This window comes from Microtus oregoni, unplaced genomic scaffold, assembly GCF_018167655.1.
Source record: "Microtus oregoni isolate MIOR12 unplaced genomic scaffold, Mior012 000047F_ref0000412, whole genome shotgun sequence".
NCBI lineage: Eukaryota > Metazoa > Chordata > Mammalia > Rodentia > Cricetidae > Microtus > Microtus oregoni.
Window position 1 is genome coordinate 3,062,033 of NW_024543221.1, and position 19,764 is coordinate 3,081,796.

General features: G+C 46.5%; 1 protein-coding gene across 1 annotated transcript in view; it reads right to left on the minus strand.

The window, feature by feature from the left end:
- Smyd3 (SET and MYND domain containing 3) overlaps positions 1-19,764 on the minus strand; it is a 562,325-nt gene that overhangs the window by 70,227 nt on the left and 472,334 nt on the right. The window contains exons 9-10 of the mRNA XM_041635444.1: positions 15,829-15,916; positions 10,335-10,509 (exon numbers count right to left, since the gene is read on the minus strand). Coding sequence (XP_041491378.1) covers positions 10,335-10,509; positions 15,829-15,916 — 263 coding nt within the window. The remainder of the gene's footprint in view (positions 1-10,334; positions 10,510-15,828; positions 15,917-19,764) is intronic.

The window sequence follows — 19,764 nt, forward strand, 5'->3', positions numbered from 1 at the left end:
GTGTCTGTCATTGAAAATGACTTTGAGAATTTTATATTCAAGTTCTCTACTGCGAATGAGCGAAATAAGCTTCCATCTACCGCAGCTGAAAGCAGGAAAGCTAGCCACAGCTCTGAGAGCAAGAGAGAATTTGCATTATGTTGTTTGATGTTTCAAGGCAGCCAATGAAAGAATGATTTATTTTTAATGTAAAGCATGATGAGAATTGGAGAAAATAGAATTCATTTAGTTAGTTTGGATTCTTTATTTATTTGGCAGGGTCTCGTGGAGCAAGGCTGGTTTTGAACTTGCAATGTAGCCAAGACTGACCTTGAGTTTCTGGCGACTCCATCTTCCTAGATTATATATACCACCACCCCTGGATTACTTTCATGCTTTTTTTTTTTAGCTTAAACTCATTTCATTAGTTGATAAAAGTTTGAAAATATTATTTAAGGGATCAAAATAGAAATGATACTAAGAACTCAAAGGAAGTAGCAAAGGCGAGACAGTAGCAGATGCGGCTGGGTAGGGGAGCCCAGCTAAGAGTCAGAGAAGCAGCTTCTGACGTTCATAACCCAGACTGAACATTTCTGATGAAACCGCCAAGTGATGGCTGACAGATTTACATACTTGGAAACAATACATGGTGATCCGGGTCCAGATGGGCCGAGTCTTGGTATCAGCACACTGGCCTGGAACCACTTTTAGCTAGCCCACCATTTCACAAGCTCAGCAGAACACCCTCTCCATGGGACTTACTTTGGAGAACACCATTTAAACAGGAGTAAAGACGGTGCCTGTGCTTGGGGCCCTCGGGACAGACGGCTGATGGATGATCAGAAGCAGTCACCCTGACTAAATATGAAAAGATTCCTTGCCGTAGACGTTGTGTTTCTGTAAACCTGGATAGATTACATCTTATTCACCTAACTTCATAGGTATTAGCGCCTGTTCTTTAGCTATTTTTAGGTTAAAAGCCATCTTTCCATTGAAAACTCATTGCCTTCTTTCTTTCCTCTGGGTCTCTGATGGCCTGGCAGAAGCTCCTTAGCTTTCCTTTGTCCACTCACTAGCCACCGTGGAAAGGGTAACACAGTTCTGGCAGGCAACGCTGAGAGTTTATAAATAAGCCCACGGTGGTCAATGGACCTGGATGGACAAGGCCAGCCAGGTAGGGGTCGGGGTCCCTTACAAATGCCAGCTAAAAAGACAGCACCTGCCCAGAAGTCTGCTTTGGGGAAGTGCAGCCACCAAATGAATTTCCCAATTCCCCAGCAGTCAGAAGTCTGGATGCTTTTAGGACCTAAAATCTAGCCTCTAATGGTTAAAACCTATTTTAATTTAAAAATGCTTGTCATACAGCTAATCAGAATGCTTCATGTGTGTTAATATATACACACATATATCTATATAGAAACAGATGTCATTTGTATTACCATAGTGCTACTTAGAAAGCTCCAAATGTAGACATTTGATATATCCCCGCTCATTTTTGGTACTGACCAAATGTTTCTGATTAAAACGATGGTTTTGAGCCTGGGTTTGTCCCCTAAGATATTATTTATTCTTCCCAGCACTGAATCCCTTGAAAAATATGATATACATAAATTCTACTTATTCATCATATTCACTCAGATAAAAATGTTGACTTAGACCATTTTTTAAAAGGCCACTTAGAAGCACATCCCTATTCATTTCCCCTGAACAGTCCATCAATCTGCTAATAACTAGGGAGCAGAACGGTTGCTTCAAAGGTGTAACTACATCTCACTAGTCCGTGGTTTTCTATCTATGGGCTATGTCCCAGAGATGCTTGCAGATATTTTGCTGCTATCCAGATGCACTCTCCTGGCAACATCTCCAGCATGAACAGAGCCGCTGGCAGCCAGAAATGGGCGGTGCACACCACAGCCCAAGAACCTTACGGGCACACCATGTCTGTGACTTCTTTCCCATAGAGGTGACTTTGACTGCCTTCCATATATTTTTTACTAAGTCTTTCTTCCAAGCAGTCAGCTTGGCCCAAAAGGACCTTGGTGTTGCTTTTGAGATTCTAGGCACCGACTCTTGCAGAACTCCGATGGGATGGTGTTGCAGCTCTCTCTGTCTCAGTCTTGCCTTTAGATCTCTTTTTTCCCTCTGAGTTCTCTTCGATATGACACTTTACTAGGCTATTTCTGAGAAGAGCACCGTGGACATTATTTCTCTAGTTCAGTATCCACTTACTCTCAAGGCTACTGAAGAATAAATGTCCCATGCCAAACCCCCATTCCATAGACCAGGCTGGTCTCGAACCTGCCTCTGTCTCCCAAGTGCTGGGATCAAAGGCATGTAACACCCCTGTCAGGCTCCAAACCTGGCACTGGAGCTGTCAGCACCTGTCTCTCTTAGTCCAGGTGTCTGTGAGACTCAAAGTGGCCTCGCCAAAATGTACACTCTTAACCGTGGCTCTGGGGAGCAGAGAACACAGCTCTTCTGTGGGGCTGGAAGGATGTGAACTGGGGCTGCTGGAAGCTGTCTCCTAGTGTGTGTGGGAAAGGGAAAGGACAGCTTGTGGCTTAGCCTGTACCCTCGCACAGGGGATTCTGACACGTCTTAGCTCTGCCTGGCCGTGCAGCTGAGTGGGCAGCAAGTGTCCGTCTGTGTACACACTTGCCAACTGGATTTCTATCACTAGTACAGTGGGACGGGAGGGTGGGAAAGAAGAAAGCCCACCACAGCTCTCTGCTTTATAGTCAAGCCAATCTGGTGTGTCAGACAACTTCTCCCTCACCGTGACAAAATATTGACCCCGCTCCCCACCCCCTGGCCCATCACGCTTGACGGAGGAAGGGCTTGTTTGGGTTCGTGGTTGCAGAGGTTCAGCCCACAGATGGATTGTTCTGTTGCTTTTAGGTCTAAGATGAAGCAGAACATCACAACTATAGCATGTGTGACCGAGCAAAACACTCACCTCACAGCAGTGAGGAAGGCAAGAGAGGGAGGGAGAAAGAAGGGAGTAGGGGGAGGCTAGGGACAAGACATATCCTTCATTTAAGTCCCATCTTATAATAGTCATTCAGCTATGAATTCCTTAACAGATCCATCCATTGTTGAAGCCCAGGCCACCATGGTCCATTCAACTTTAGCTACCATGGAACCAAAGCTTCAACACATGGCAAATGTACTTTGGGGACATTTGCTATCCAAACCAGAACTCAGATTCACTCTGACTCAAACACTTTTCGAAAAGAAATAAAACAAACGGAGCAGAGGGTTGCTCTTGAAGCCATGGCTCTATCCCTGGAGGGCCAGTCATGAGAGTACCTGCCGCATCCTCTAGAAGGTCGGACAGGCTAAGCTTCTCCTCACCGGGTCTGCGAGCAGTACAAGAATGGGCAAGTGCTTGGACCACAGCAGCCTCTCCGTAAATCACAGCCATTGCCTTTTGGTTTAAGAAGGCTGAGGTGGAGGCTGACTCTTCAGGTCCTTTCACCTCTTCCTCTAGAATGCTGATGTAACAAATAGCTGGAGATGCTTTTACAATTGGTGGGCTCGATTTATCTCACTTTGGGAGGACATTACAGTGATACTTCCTATTACAAGCGAGAGAAGACTGTTTCCTTTCTCATTCTGAAGGGCAGTGCTAGTATGATTGGCGTCCTTTGTGTAGGAAGAGCAATTTCTACTCTCCTCAGAGCAGGGCGCTCTCTGCCCCGCCCCACCCACCACCACCAGAGCAGGGTCCTCTCCTCATTCTGGGGCTGTGGTTGTCATTGTCTTTCTTAGCAGTTGGCTGGGCCGCTTCCCTCGAATACACTGAACAATAAAATTACTGCCCATTTTTCAAGACAGCCTGCTTTAACAAGCTCAAGGGCTTTACATTAACTAGTTCAGAGGGTGCTTTTCTTGCTCAAAATAATGCGGCTATCTCAAAAACTGGAACTACGATTTTGAAGGACATTCACTTCCCATCTTTTCAGTTCAAGGACCTCTTACTGTTCTTTACAAGTGTTATTGCCATTCTCTATAACTGATCAAATTTATGATGCTGGAGAAATCAGTTTTATTTGTACAATTTAATTGACAGTTCATTCATGCACCCTTGGAGAATTTCTAAAAACTCAATAAGGATTTCATTCAAAATACACAAATAAATGGCATAGAAGCATATAGACCAAGTTTTTATAGTCATAAGGCATGTGCTTTATATGTGATTAGATTAGTTTGAAACTTTTTTTTTTAAGTCTTAAGTCTATCAAAATTATATCCACCATTTCCCATTTTTCAGGCCTGGCTGGTTTCTTGGTGCTCCCTACTGAGGAAAATGGATTTTTTTTCCATTTTTTATTTATTTTGCCTACTTTCTCTTCCAAGATGTGAGAAAAGGAAGAGAAATGGCAGCTCTGTACTGTAAGGGCAGCCGACCACAGATTGATTCAACAGAAGAAAATCCATGCATGCCCAAAGAATCCTGAGGCTCTGCTCTCGGCCCGTGGCTTATGCTACAATTTGTTGCAATAAGAAAGTGAAGATTTTTCCATCAGGAAAGTCAAAGAGCTTCCGTAATGGCTTGGGAATGCATAGGAGAAGAAGTGAAGCGGGGTGGACAATGTATTTATTCTGGGAATGCTTTTATAAGTAGGAAGCCCAGAAACACACACACACTGCTCATAGCCATGACTGAACGCAAAACAGTACAGGTTTCCTATGTCCCATCACTAAGGATGGAGAACAGCTTTCTTCTTGGGCATTTGTCCACAGTGACAGGATTTGAAGGGAAGGGGGCATTAGTATCCTTGACCCAGCAGAGAAAAGAGAATGACAGAATGAAAGATCGCCCACCAAGACAAGCCAGACAGGAAAACAGCAGGGTTCTGTAGTCAGCCCCGTGAGCTGGCACACGAAGCGTCAGAACCCGGCAATAAGGCTCCATCCTGCAGTGTGAGCACTCTGAGCTGAAGGCAAGCAGTCGCTGGTTTCCTTCCTTGGCCAGCTAGTGTCCACATGGTTGGTTAGGGAGGCAGTCTCCAAGGTCAGCTCAGTTGCCCCTACACATGCTGGCAAGGGCAGCCACATAACTCTGGATCTCCTGAACTCAAGCAGAAGCCTGACAGGCAAAAGGGTTATTTTTCCAAGAATGACAGGTGACTTCTACTAGATCCTCACTCATGAAAACATAGATGCAGCAGAACCAATTCTTGATACGGGTAATTTTTTAGAAATGGTGAGAAGGCAGCAGTTAAGCTGGATGCGGATCGCCAAGAAAATGGGCCAAATCCTAATCCTCCTCTGATCCCTAGTAAATGAGCTCCAAATGAGCAGAGTTTGGAGACAGGATCTTTAAAGAGGTAACTGGGTTAAAATGAAGCCTTTGGGGGCGGGCCTTAATCCAATTTGTGGCTTTATAAAAAGAGATTGAGACAGATAGAGAAACCTCTGGGGTACCCCTGTAGAGGGGGTACCATGTAGAGACACAATGAAAACCCACCATCTGCAGACTAAGGAGGCAGGCTTCAGACAAAACCCAGAATTACTGGTACCTTACTTAGCCTTGGACTTCCAAAGCTGTGAGAAGAGAAATTTCTGTTGTTTAAGCCATGGAGAAGTTGGTGTTTTGTTAAGGAGTTGGTTGGGTCAGAGGATGGCAGAGTGGTGTTCAATGGGCATTTAGGGCTAGCCATGCTTGCTATAGCACAGGCTTTGGCTAGAGATAGCCCCCTGTCTATATCAGGCTTGAAGGAGACAGAACACTGAATGAAATGTTAAGATCAGTCAATGAATCAGAGGAAACAAAAGTACTTGATCCAAGGAGAAAAATCTCATCCATCACTGGTCAGGCCTGGTTTGGTCCAAGCATTTCTCCTCAGGCTTTCGGCTTTTTGGTTCCCTTGGAAAAACCCAAATGTGATAAACATCTGGCTGCTGACCGTTATTTCTGAGCCCCATCGGGGCTAGTGCTCTGCTTTGCCTGTTTGTTTGACACTTTATCACTGCACATGGAAGAAGTATCAATAAACGTTTCTGATGAGAAAATTACTGGGTATATGAAGCAGGAGACTGGCACGCTCCCATCAAGCATCCAGAAGCCAGGTTGTGAGGGCGAGCAGGAGACGGATCAGCATTTGTTGGTACAAATGGTACCTTTGCCCACCTCCCACTGGCCAAAGGATCCCTAAGACTCTAGCTTAGCCATAGGCAAGACTGAGGATAGTACAGGCATGCACCAACATGGGAGCTCACACATGGACTTGGACAGGACGACAACCACACAGTGCAGTCATAACAGGCCAGGGAGGAATGAGAAGTGGCTGTGGATGAGCAGGGACTGGCGATCTAGCCATAGGGCTATCGAGTGGGATAAAGGCCATGGCTGATTGGGCAGTCCTACCTAGTGAGATGGAAAGCAGCTCTCCTGAACGCTGGGCAGGCAGCCATTCTTGGCGGTCAGGAGTGTCAAACGCAAGGCCTTGTATGGCCAGGAGGTGTGGAAACATGGGCTTTGCTCATGTCCAGCACACTAGGGGCCACTGCAATCACCTCAGGGGGCTGTGCAAACACCAGCAGTGCCCTGTCATTCTGTCATTTCTGTCTTACCATTAAGCCAGGGGACACAGTCAGCAGAAACTACAATTTGGTCTGCCATGCTGCCAGACTGACCTAGGTCTGTCCTTTGTCACCCAGAGCTCTGTGCAAATACACAGCTCTTACTCGAAAGCAGGAGGTCTGAAGTAGTAGGAATGGGCTGGGAAGCCAGTCGCTAGTCCCGTGTTCCCCAGAACAAGCAGGCCCATGGTGACCTGCCTTTCAGCTTTGTTTTCCACAGAGGGACCAGAGGGGAACAAATGTCAGAGCCTTGGATAATTCTGTGCAAAAAAAGCTCTGAATTTCTCCTCTAGAAATAAAGCTACAGAGCTGGGCCATAGTTTAGTCTGCAACTAAGTGAAGATTTGGATCATCCAGCACAGTCAGGTGAACACCACACCCCTTTTCTTCCAGATTTCTTGGCACAGGACTGTGGACGTCTTCTTGCAGACCGTGAGTGTTCTTTTCATTGCTTCTTCTCTGCATTTCCCCCAGGTAACTCACACAGTGTCATCTCAAGTACCACAAAAGGATTATTTATGAACAAAACTGAGTATTGACAAATCTCAGCCCCAGACTTTGATTAGGAAGATGGAGAAGGCCCAGATAAACTCTGAAATGAATTTAGATCAGGAATAATACAATAATAAATGAACAGATTAATCCTTTCTCATATTCCCTTAAGGAAGAAGTGACCTTGTGGTGAGTAGGGCACAATTTGGTGACAGCTAGCCAAATTTAAAAGAGTATAACTTACGGTAGGGCAGGTGAGCAGTTTCGTACACATATGGCGTGCAGATTTGACCACATCGGTATGCAAAGAAGAATCACCTGGTTAGATGTGAATCATGGCATTGTTTGACACACTGAGTAGAATGGGAATAGAATTATGGCACAATTTGAGATGACACAATGTATCTGTTAAAACAATGAGGTTCATATTCTTAGAAGCTGATCTAGACATTTTGTTGTATTTCCAGCTTGCCTTGTGGAAGATTTAATAAAAAAAAAGGTCTGTATTAAATTGCATCATAAAGTTAAGTAAGATCTACTGAGTAAAAATAAGTGAGTAACAAAACAGGGGTTGAAAGCAGTGGGCTGGATAAAAATAGGATCTGGACTCTGTCCTCCAAGGTCAACAGCCAAAGCTTAGCTGAGGTCATGAATGACAAAATGCTCACTAGTAGAGACTTGACCTCAATCCAGGCACAGCAAACAGCAGATTGACATTGTCAAATTATTCCTGAAGATGGCAATCTAATCACCTCTCAGTAACCCAGACCTAGCTAACTGTCTGTGCCCTTGGCTAAATGGAAGCAAAAGCCCCCTCAAGAGTAGCCACAGGCCACTGTGTAGGTGACAGCATATAAAACCATTGCCACCGTCCCACTCCCTTCTTGTTCCTAGATTGTCACGTGATCTTTCACTTCCCCTGAGCTCCAGGGAAAAGAACAAAGTGTGTTCCTGTTTCTCTGAACTGTGCTGGTTCTCGACTGTCCCTAGCCTTTGCTTCCACAGAGCTCTGCCGGTTGATCCACAAGTCCCACTCACAGGAAGTGGAACAGCACAGCAAGCTGCAGGGAACTTCTTACAGAGCTCTAGGGAGCAGAGACTGACTTGTTTGGAAACCTGATGCTGTGCACAAGGACAGAACACGCATTTACAGAGAGAATGTGGCTGGCTGGCCCACACCACAAAAAATACAACCAAAAGTTTCTCCAACGCAAGGGAGTATGCTGTGGTAGGACTTGGCTTCACCTATGCGAAAAGCTGTGTGATTCAAGTGTTGGCCAATCAAACTGCCAACTAACTGGGGCTGGGTCAACACTGTGTAGAAGTCTCTGTAAGTGTTGACAAAAGATTCAAAATGCATTCAGGACTGTTAGGGCCTTCTGGTAGGGCAATATAAATGACTGTTTCAGACTGACCTTGGCAGGATTGCCTGGATGGTAAAGAGAAGGGGACCCTGGGGCAAAGAGAATCTGTTCCCCAGACCAGCCAGGGGTGGGGAACCAGGGCTGCCACAGAGCCTTGGAGAAAGGTGGAATTTCTCAGTTTGTAGTTCCTGGCCTGGGTCCATCCATTTACTGTGCTGCTTATATTCTGAGCTCCTGAAGCCAAGCCCCAGCCTTCGGAGACTGTGCCAACCATCTGGGTCTGCCTGGCGTGTCAACGCCCAGTAAGGCTCTGAGAAAGCAGCCTTATCTCTCTGTGTTCGATTCATACTTTCAGAAAACCCACAAGATTCCTCACCCTGCACAGACATTCCACAGCTCATGGGAAAGTCTCCGGTCTCAGCCCTCCAGGCAGTTAGATTAAAGCTGACTCAGACAGCTCCAAAGCCGTTCACCACAAGGGAACAAAAGCAGCCACCTGCCAAAGTCTGGAAACACCCTTGGATCTGGTGCCCCTGGCTGGCCTGCGTGTCTCTGACATCTACTTGGTAGTGGGGCCGTGGCTATCTCCAGGCTCTAGTAGGCCCACGTCTCGTCCTGACCCAGATCTCACCACTGACCTCGGGTCACACAGGTCTGCTATCTCTCTCCTTGTTGACAGCTTAGATCCTAACCCTGCTTCTGTTCTTGACACGCAGAGCCTGGTAATTGCCCCTTCTTGTCGTCTGTCACCTCAGGCTCCCCTCCAGGGGGGACAGGCTGGGCCCCACCTGTTTCACTTTTAACGGCTCCCTGTACCTGTTGTCCCATGTCCCGTAGGTCTAGACCTGGAATCCCCTTGGGCTTCGCCCTCTTTGGCTGGGTTGTGCTGGCATCATCTACAGAATGGGGAGGTTTACATCCTCCAGGAATGGTGTCCTGCATTGCTGTTACTGTCCCCATTATGTCCCAGGTATCCAGGTCTTCCCTGTGGCAATCTTGTCCTGTGCCGGGGACTGGGCAGCCTGATCTCAGATTATTCATCTGCCCCATGTCCTCCCCACTGGCTTGCTCCCAGGCTCAATTTCTGTTCTCAGCCCAGAGAAAACTGGAGCCCCACGGCCAGCAGTGTCAAAATTCCAGCACTTGGCTTTCAACCTCCCTTTCCCCTCAAAGCCCCTCCACATTACAAGGCCAGCCAGGAACAAACACCCACCCACCTGGAGGAGCTGAGCTGAGACAAGAAGCAGTCAAGCTCCACAGTCCTGAAATTCCAGTACTGGAAAGGGTGCTGAGGCAGGAGGATCACAAGTTGGAGGCTAGCCTGGGTCATAGAGCTACACACACACACACACACACACACACACACACACACACACACACAGAGTGATGAATTACCCGTAATTCACCAATAGATTCTTCTCTGACACAATGACCCATTGGAGAACAGTAGTTGACTACATAATCACAAGTTGGCTAGAAGGGTCAACAATCTGTATACAAGTACTCTGGCAAATATCCATTCTGGAACCATCACTATTGTAAACCAATGAAAGAGCAGCACATCTGCCTCCCTCACCTGGACCAGTGATCCAACCACAGAACCGAGTCACTCTTTGCCCCCGGCCTGCTCGCCTTTGTCACTGCAAGCCCCACACTGTTTTATAACCACCTGTTCCACAAAGAGATGGTATCTGACTCACTTCTGAACAAGCACAGTGCACGGAACCTGGGAACAGCTTCGCCAGTGACTGATAAGTGTGTGAAGGAATGGATGGATGGAACAAGGCTTGGCTTCACACGCTGAAAGCCAGTGGGACACTTGATATAAGAGCAGAGTCCGGGTGACTTAACAGCGGCCATCACCCTGCGCAAACGGCGAAGACCCCGGTGTCGGCTCTGCCTTGCACTCACCGGTAGGGCTCCATGGTGCGCATGGCGTAGAACAGGGCCTCCTCCAGCATCCCCAGGTTGATGCAGGCATCCATGGCACAGTCGAGCACCTTCAGCTGGTAGATGTTGATGTCGGGAAGCCGTTCCGAGTTGCTGCTTATGATCGCCTGGCAGAGGGCCAGAACCTGCTCCCATTCTGTTATTAACTTAGTTAAGGATGCATTGTCTTCATCAAGAAAGCACAGAAGGAAGTGGAGATGTCTAAAAGGCTGAAGAGCTCCCAGGCACAGGGGGGAGGAGGCGCCCATTATTCTGCACAGATGAGCTGCCTGGAAACATACTTGAGAGACAAAAACACATTCAAGTACCATCTTAGCGAAGGAAATTCTGTTTACATCAACAAACCATCCTCTAACCCAGGCTGTACTTTAGGACAATTAAAATCCCCAAGGAAATGTCCCCTTTTCACACGTCCACACGCTTTTTCCTTCGACTCAGTTGGGAAATGAAGAAAGGTGTTTAGTAGACTGGACTAAAGCTCTCGTTCAGCTTCCAATTATTTACTGTGGAATTATTTCTGTTTAAAAGAGAGAATCTCTTCTGAGAAAGGAGAAGCATGTGTTTGCTCCTGACTCATCTGAGTCCTGGACATGCACGGAGGACAACCCACACCCGTGCTCAGGCCTGCAACCGGCGAGGTCGTCATCTGAAGACACGCAGTTCCAGGGGGCCTTATATTTAGTGTTTACTAGAAAACAAAAGTGATCCCAAACCTATACTTAACTCAAGGAACTGCATTCTTCCTTTCAACTCAAACACCGAAAGAAAATGTTAAAAGCTGTGCACTGTGGTGCACACTTTTCATCCCAGTACTTGGCAGTCAGAGGCAGGCGGATTTCTGTGAGTTCGAGGCCAGTCAGGACTACATATCAAGTTCCAGGACAGCTGGGGCTACATAGAGATTTACTGTCTCAAAAAGCAACAAAAAGCAAAAAAAAAAAAAAAAATCAAGAACAGTTTATATATATGTACCATATATATAAACCATATATATAAACAAGGGAAAATGGTATCTTAAAAAGAGCAAGAGGATCAGTAGCACTAACTTTGATTAACCACATGTCAATTAAGTCATTAATTAATTTCATGGAGCCACCATGTGATATTCCACTCCCCATGGGTTGCACCTTGCTACTCAGGGTGGCCTCAAATCACCAGCTCTGGTAAACCAGTATCCCTCAGTCTCTTGAGTAACTGGGCCTACTGGTATGTGGCATTTGGCCCAGCCTTTAACCTCACCTTTGCTGACTGATATCCCCACTCTCTTACAGAGGCTGCTGGAGGACTGTAAACATGGGGCTTCCTCCACCACCAGCTGAAGGTACATGCGGGGGACCCAACTCCTCCAATGCCCTGCCATATTGAGACCAGGCATCTCCCTACCCACCTCCTAATTTCCTACCTCTATAGCTCTGTACTTCTCGGCTCTGATGCTAGAATTCCACTTGGAGAAAAACATGTAAAGATTCAAACGACAGAAGGAACAGTACAGATCTTCATCATCGATAGAGCTTGGTTCAAACCTATGCTTGTTCTACCGTCTGTCAAATGCGGAGCCCCGAGAAAGTCAAATGTTTTGAGGTAGGCCGGAAATGAAACACCTGTCTCAGTGAAAATCAAATCTAAAAATGGGGAAGAATCTTTTTGTGTCCTCTTGTGAGCTAGGCAGAGTTCCGGGTGTCGTGGACATGGTTGGGAAGTTTCCTGGGGTACACGAAGCCTATGGCAGAGATATGACAATCTTTCACTTCTCCTTCTGGCCACAACCCCTGAGCCTGACAGACTGAAGGGAAAGAGGCTGGAGGATGGAAGAGCCTGGAGGGCGGGGTCCCCCCCGCCATCCTACCTGTCTCTTCAGGGCTCCAACTCCTCCTAAACCTTGCCGCAAGCCCTCTCCATCAGTGTCCTGACATGGCAAGCCTTGCCTGGACAGACAGCCCATGTGTGCAAAGTTCCTTCTACCTCTCCACGAAATCCGTTTTCGGCTGCCCGTGCCTGCAGAGTCTGCTTCCGTTACCGGCCAAGACCCCAGTGAAAGGGGAATACTATCTTCATGAACCTACCAGGAGAGATGTTTCTTCTCAGCTGAGGCACAACACCTCACTCCAGAGCATCACTTCCTTGGGAAGAACTGCAAGCTGAGGGCTCTTTATGTTGGCTCTTTATGTCATCTATTAGGGGAGAGCCCTGGCTCTGATTCCAGAAGGGGTTCATGTCCTGAAGACGGTGATTTGATGTTATTGACAGCTGGTGATTTTCCTTTGTATTCCTGCGACATGGATGTTTCGTGTTTGTTGAACGGATCCTCCAGAGGTTGGGGGAAGTGGTTTCTCAGGCAATGTGCTGATTTTGAAACAGACTGCCATGCTAACCTTGTGGCTTTTCATTTCGGGATTAGATGTTTGACAAGCTGTCAGGAGAAATGGCTGTCTCTTACACAATGCCAGACATATCTGTGGCAACGCTTGGGCCTTATCGCCACATTGTTTGCTGGGTCCGCATTGTCACTTGTCTGCTCATTTCCATAATGTGATCCACCTCACCAAGAGGCTGAGGTGAGACGCCTTACAGGTGGAAACCAGATGTGCTATTCCGCATCCACTCACAGGAATACAGTCACACACCCTATGCCAAGCAGGAAAGGACTCCTTGCCAACCTCCCTCCACAATATTGGCAACTATCTCCTGGCAAACAAGGGTAAAACTTTTCATGTTAACTGCTCCAGGGAGGAGGGAGGGAGGAACAATTTTAACTACAAGGTTCTTTCCAAGTGAATGCAGACGTGGATCTGCTCAGAGATGGTCCATGCCACTTGCGGTGCCTACTATAACCACGGTTCCAGTGAGCGCTGTACCAAAGAGGACCCCAAGGGCACAATCGGGGCTTTTATTCAAATACTCCTAATTACTGTTGGAGGGTGGAGAAAGACAGACAGACAAGGGAGGGAAGTCACTTGGGAGTTAGTCATCTTCTTAACACAGGCTGCCAGAACAGGGTTTATGCCCATCTAGCCATGCTACTCTGCTTGACATCATTCTGGGTCCCTTCGCATAAAAGCAAAGCCCCTGTGCCCATTTCCGGCAGGTTCTTTCCTTATGTGTGGCACCATGTCAGCTTCTGTGTAGCAGCAAAATTCTTCCTCTGAGCACTCTCCTCCATGGCTGGCCTGAAGTCCTCCTCCGTCTCTCTGTTTGTGTGTGTGTGTGTGTGTGTGTATGTATGCATGGGTATCTTCACCAAAATATGTATTGTATTATTCTGCTTTGCACAATTATAATGAAATATCTGATGCCAAATACCTTATGAAGCAATGATAGGCTTGTAGTTATGGAGGTTCAAGAACAAGTTCAGATGGCCCCATTGGTTTGGCCTCCAGTGAGGGCACCAGATGGTAAAGGTGGGAGTGGCTGTCAGAAAAAGATTGACATTTCAAGCCAGGAAGCAGAGTGAGGTGAGAGACCAGGACCTGATGGTTCCCTTGAAGGTATCCTCCCAATGACTTCCCAGTAGGCCCCACCCCTTAAAAGTTTGCCATACCTCCCAGGAGAACCTTTGAGAAAAACTCATCTGAATCACAGCCCATAGTGGTTTGCAAAATGACTATCCCACTACACGAGAGTTGTTAACGTTAGACTGAACTCTGTACTTTCTGCCTGAATCACAAGGTAGTTGAGAATGAGCCAAATCCCTGGCAGGGTCAGTTTCCACGTAAGCCTCATCCAGGGGAGGCTGAACTGTGGTCCTCTATGGCCCGATTAGCAGGACCACAGAGGACTCCTCAGCAGTGTGGTAACTCTAGACCCATGAGTGTCACCCAGATCTGGCTATTGTCCCACTACCTTTCTTCACACTGACAGGGAGAGTTTCAGACTCCTCCTTCACTCTGACCCATTCCTCGTAACAAATTTAATTTCTCTACAGCCCTATTAATATGCCATACCCCAGACTGAATCTGAGATTCTACATAGGATCAGCCCAAAGCCATCTCCTTTCTCATTTATATTCTCATTTTATATTTCTATGACTGCAGCCCAAGATCCCAGTTGTCTTTGAGGAGTTATAACATACTTGTACACTTTATTAAATTTTCCTGTTTACCAAAGCCATGCAATCCTCTCGTGTGTTCTGCTGCCAAGCTTTATGCAGACTTACATGCTTCAGCTTCTTGCCCCAAACAGAAGACTCTATACACACTCTTGTCAAAGCTCATCTTCTGACGTTCAGTCACTATTCAGAGTACCAAGGAACCACTGCGCTCTTGATCCTGTTGTTCCTCCTCTGCTTTCCTTCCCATCTCTACATGCTTGGGAGGTCTCCTCATTCCAGGTACTGAAGCAAAGGTGGAGGACACACAGCACCCCAGAGCGACGCTTGTGTCATTTGCTAACTGACGAAGATGCCTCGGTCTGCTCGCATAGAACACCAATGTCTTCATACTTCTTTGCAACACCTCTAATGAAATCTAGATGCAAATTTTACCAAAAAAAAAAAACAAACCCACTCTGTGGATGGATTTGTTCTAGGTAAATCCATGCAGCAGCCTGGCCACGGCAGCCTTCTTGTCTTGATAACTAGCCAGCTGTAGTTCATCAGTCAGACTTACTGAACTAATGGACAAACCCACTGAGCTAATGATTTCTGTAATCACACACTTTACTATTAGAAGGAGACCCTACCTGTCTTCTCGCCCTTCACAATACTCTAACGGCATTATGGAATGGACACTTTATTTGCAGATTTTGTTAGTGCCTGGGATGTGTTCAACCCAAAGCATCTGATGACCTTTTGGTGACCTCTGCACATTCTACAGTCTCCTTCTTACCTGTAGTTCCCCCCTCACCTTTGCATCCAGGGGTCCTCTACAGACAAGTGACTTCGGCCGCAGCATCTGCCTATCCAAATCCTGTCCCCAAGCACCAGTGGGTCATCCCAGACGACCCCATCATATGCTATCTCCCTTTGCACTCAACTTTGATCTATTGGTGTTCCTTATCATTCATCCCAAAAAATGCATGATGGAGAACCCCATTGCTGCTGTTTCGTGGTGGGTGATAGGTCTGAGGGTCAATGGTATTAATTTATAAGAACTCTAACATTCCTTCCCAGAGATTAAAGTGGTTATAGGAGAAAGGGGAGAAGTCTATGAGTTTTACCTTTCGCACAGAAAAGAAGTAGAAGGAGGAAGAAGAGGAAGAGGAGGATTAAGAAAAAACAAAACAAAACACCAGCAACTTACCTTCCCACTATGACAGGGCCATACTATTAACTGGTAGTAATGTATTTGCAAGGTAACTAGGCTGATCTTACTGAGGTTCTCCTGAGTGCTTCCCCACATTGCTGGCTGTGCCAGGATGCAGCACCAGAGCTTTCAGACCGGGCCCTGGCTCCAGTGGCACCAAGCTCCCAGTAGAGCAGCAACCACCAGCATGGTTCAGCCCACAGCTGAAAGGATACTCCAGTGTGCCTTCAGTTCTTCGATCTTTTTCAGCGATTCTTGAACCTCCTTCCATATTTGCTCATCACCCGTCAGCATATCAGCATCCTGTTTGGGCCAAATGGGAAGACAGGCAAAGAAGACAAATGGCCCAATTAAAACCCAGGCAAAGGATTTGAACAGACATTTCTCCAAGAAAGACAAACAAATGGCCTACAAGCACATGAAAACATACTCGGCATCATTAATCATTAGGGAAACTCAATTCAAAACCACGGTGAGATGCCACCTCCTGCCCAGCAGCACAGCCCTGACTTGCTATAGACAAGCGAGGAACAGGAGGTATCATTAGGGATGCAGAGGAGCTGAACAGCCGATGCTCTGCCGGTAGATATGTAGAGCGAGCGGCATGGCTTTGAAAAGTGGTCTTTTCAGCACCTCAGACAATTGACCTATCTGTGCTCCTTACCATCTGCGTCAAGAAAACCTGTGATGGAGCACCGCATTGCTGCACTTAAGTGGCAGGTGTCCTAGGAAGCTTCTAGCAAACACAGAAACGCCACGTTACCAACAGTGTTAGCATCTCATTCGCTCTCCTGGGCAGGCAACCACGAGAAATGAGAACATGTTCAACCACAGCATGTGCCCGAATAGCCGTGGTCCAAAAATAATGCAGCCTGGATGTCCATCATCTGATGATGGACAGATAAATAAAAACTCATCACAACAGAATATTACTCATAATAAAAGGAACAAAGCATTATCATAGGGGATAACATGACTGAACCTTGAAAACATTATTCTGAGAGGGAAAGGCCAGTCATTTTGAGCTGGTGAGACAACCCAGTAAAGGGTAAAGGTGGCTGCTGCCACACGAGACGGTCAGGCCCTGGAACCCACGTGGTGGGGGTAGAGAACTGACTCTTAGAAGTTATCTTCTGAGCCCCACGTGTCCCCTAGCATACATATACCCCCCAAATAATATTAAAATATAAATAAAATACAATAAAAGACTATATGTTACATGATTCTTTATATGAAATTCCCAGATTGGGAAATCCACAGGGACAGGGGCAAATTGGTAGCTGATTAGGGCTAGAACATAGGAGGAATTGGGGAGTGGCTGCTAATGGGTAGGGTTCCTTCAGGGATAATAAAATGCTCTAAAATTGATCATGATGTTGGTCTCTGTAAAGAGACTAAAACCCATTGATTTAGCTGGACATTGGTGACGCACGCCTTCAATCCCAGCACTCGGGAGGCAGAGACAAGTGAATCTCTGTGAGTTCAAGACCAGCCTGGTATACAGAGTGAGTTCCAGGACTGGATCCATAGCTACTGAGAGACCCTATCTCAAAAAACCATAGATAGATAGATAGATAGATAGATAGATCGATCGATAGATAGAGATAGATAGATAAACAGAATCCACTGATTTAGATGTTGTAAACCGAGGGAACAGAATAAGTGAATTATACCTCAATAAACCTCAAGAAAATATAAACCTCAAGAAAATAAATTATACCTCAAGAAACCTCAAGAAACTAGGGAGAGATTTCTCATAAAGCTATTATTTGAGTCCGGAGTGATGGCTCAGTTCTTGAGAACACTTCTGTTCTTCTAAAGGACTTGAGCTTGGCTCCAAGCACTTATAATGGATGGTTCACAACCACCTGTATCTCCAGCTCCAGGGGAGCCAGTGCCCTCCTCTGGACTCTAAGAGCCCCCACACTCACAGATGTGCACAACCACACAAGTCACATACACATGGAACTTAAAGCACACGTGCGCGCATGCGCGCGCACACACACACACACACACACACACACACACACACACACACTTCCTCTACACCATTATTTATTAAGAAATAGAATAGTGACCCAGCAGGGCTTATTGACACAGCTAGGATAAAGGAGGATATACTCATGCGGAACTGTCCTGACTTCCACAGTAAAAAACAAGTCTGATATTTTAATGACTTAAAAATGTTAAAGGAAAAAGCCATGGAAACGGTATGCTACTGTTGATTAAATGCCTGCTCTCGTAGCTCCCAAGCAGGCCGTCTACCTTTTCTGTAGACTAATGAGCCCCCAGCATGCAGCGGAGAGCTGGGCACAGGACAGGTGTGTGGCGTGGCATGGCACTGGGTGTGGACCAATACCACCCCACTGCATTGTTACACAGCTCTTATGTAGGTAAAGCCATCCCTGGTGTATTCATGGGTAGGGGGTGGGTGCAGTCCACCCTGAGCCAGGCAGTGAGGACCCCCAGGTCTGTAGACTCCTGGAAAGTGATGATAAAAGCAACAGAAGAAAATCTGATTTCAGTTTCAAGGTTTCAGTTTTAACACTCTCCCCCTTCAGGTCACATGGTATACACCACTGTCCACCACCAACTCCTGCACGCCTAGTATCCATGGATAAAGCTTTGAGTCTGAAACTCGATCCAGAAAGATTATAAGATTTGTCAAAAACAGAATAAGTAAAAATCACAAAATCACGGAAGTAAAGTATAAACCTAGTCTGATCCCCAAAGGCTGTGTTCTTGTCATGCACTCTGCTTCCCACAATTCCGCTGTGGTCTCTCTGGCATGCTCAGCAAGTTGTTACTTTACATCATCTGCCACACTGGGTACCTGCCACTTGTGACTCTTGCAGCTTAAATTGCTTAAAACAACATTCAGTAAAAAGCCCAGCTCCTCAGCTGTACTAACCACATTTCGAGAGCTTGTGGCCACACCCTAGACAGCACACTGACCAGTGCTATGTCCACAGGATGTCTTGTGGGACAGTGCTGCTGCCAAGAGGACATTCGGAAGATGAAAGCTCACTGCAGACACCGCTCCATCTATCATTCTGTATCCACAATGCTCTGATGGTGTCCAGGAGGAGCTAGTCCAGAAACTGAGAAGAGGCAAGAATGGGTGATGGCCAAGAGAAAGGACAGGTATTTTCCTGGAGACTCTCAATGTGCCTCCTTAGGACAGAGCAATTCCTATGGGAACCACTTTCAGAATAAGTTAGTTCTGTGTTACCAGAGGAAAACACACATCACCCCGGTGTTATGGTCAGGTAAAAATAAATGAAAAAAAAGAAAGAAAGAGAGAGAGAGAGAGAGAGAGAGAGAGAGGCACAGAAAACCAAGGAAACAAGATTCCAAGTTCAGCTGAGGTAGATGGTACGCATATAAGAGCAGAGTGCTATGTGTTGTGAACCGGGGCTTTTTCATTCTCTGTCTGTGCCATGTGCATGTGCCATGGGTGTGTGCACCAGAAGATGGTTTTGGAAGACTCCGCACAGGCATTCTACTTTTAGGAAACCCTACAGGAAAATCCAGCTTTGTATCCACAGAAGGGGTGCAAGTGGGGTGCCTGTGGAGAGGCGCACATCAGTCTCCCTCTGTGCTCTTGTTCCAAGTTCATGTTCATCTCCTGGTCTTAGTCTGACCCTCTCATCTTCCTGCTTTAGCCACCATGCTCAATTATCTATCTGGGTGAAGCCACCTTTCTGGGGTGACTTGTTGGGCTCCTAGCTGCTGCAGGCTTGAATGTTCCAGGGTAGGGACATAAGGGTTAGAAAAGTAGGGAAGGAGGAATAGAGATGAGAAACACAGAACACGGGATAGCATCAGGAGGGCGATTTAGCAAATACTGAATGCTGAATTTTGGGGTGCCAAGTTCTGAGTTCGCCACTGTTTAATTTTTCATATATTTTTATACCCCAATACAAAAAGGGAGGAAGACAAAAGACTGCTTTAACATGACACAAAGGACAACTAGAACAGTTACTTGCTTCCATACTTTGAGATATCAAGCTATTAATTCATAAGAAAAGCATTCTGTTGTTTAGGCAGTGAACCCACCATAAACTAAGTATCCTGAAGGCAGCCACTCCCCAGGTGAAACATCCTATTTCAAAAGAAGGAGCAGAGTGTGCTTGAATTCTCTGACCTTT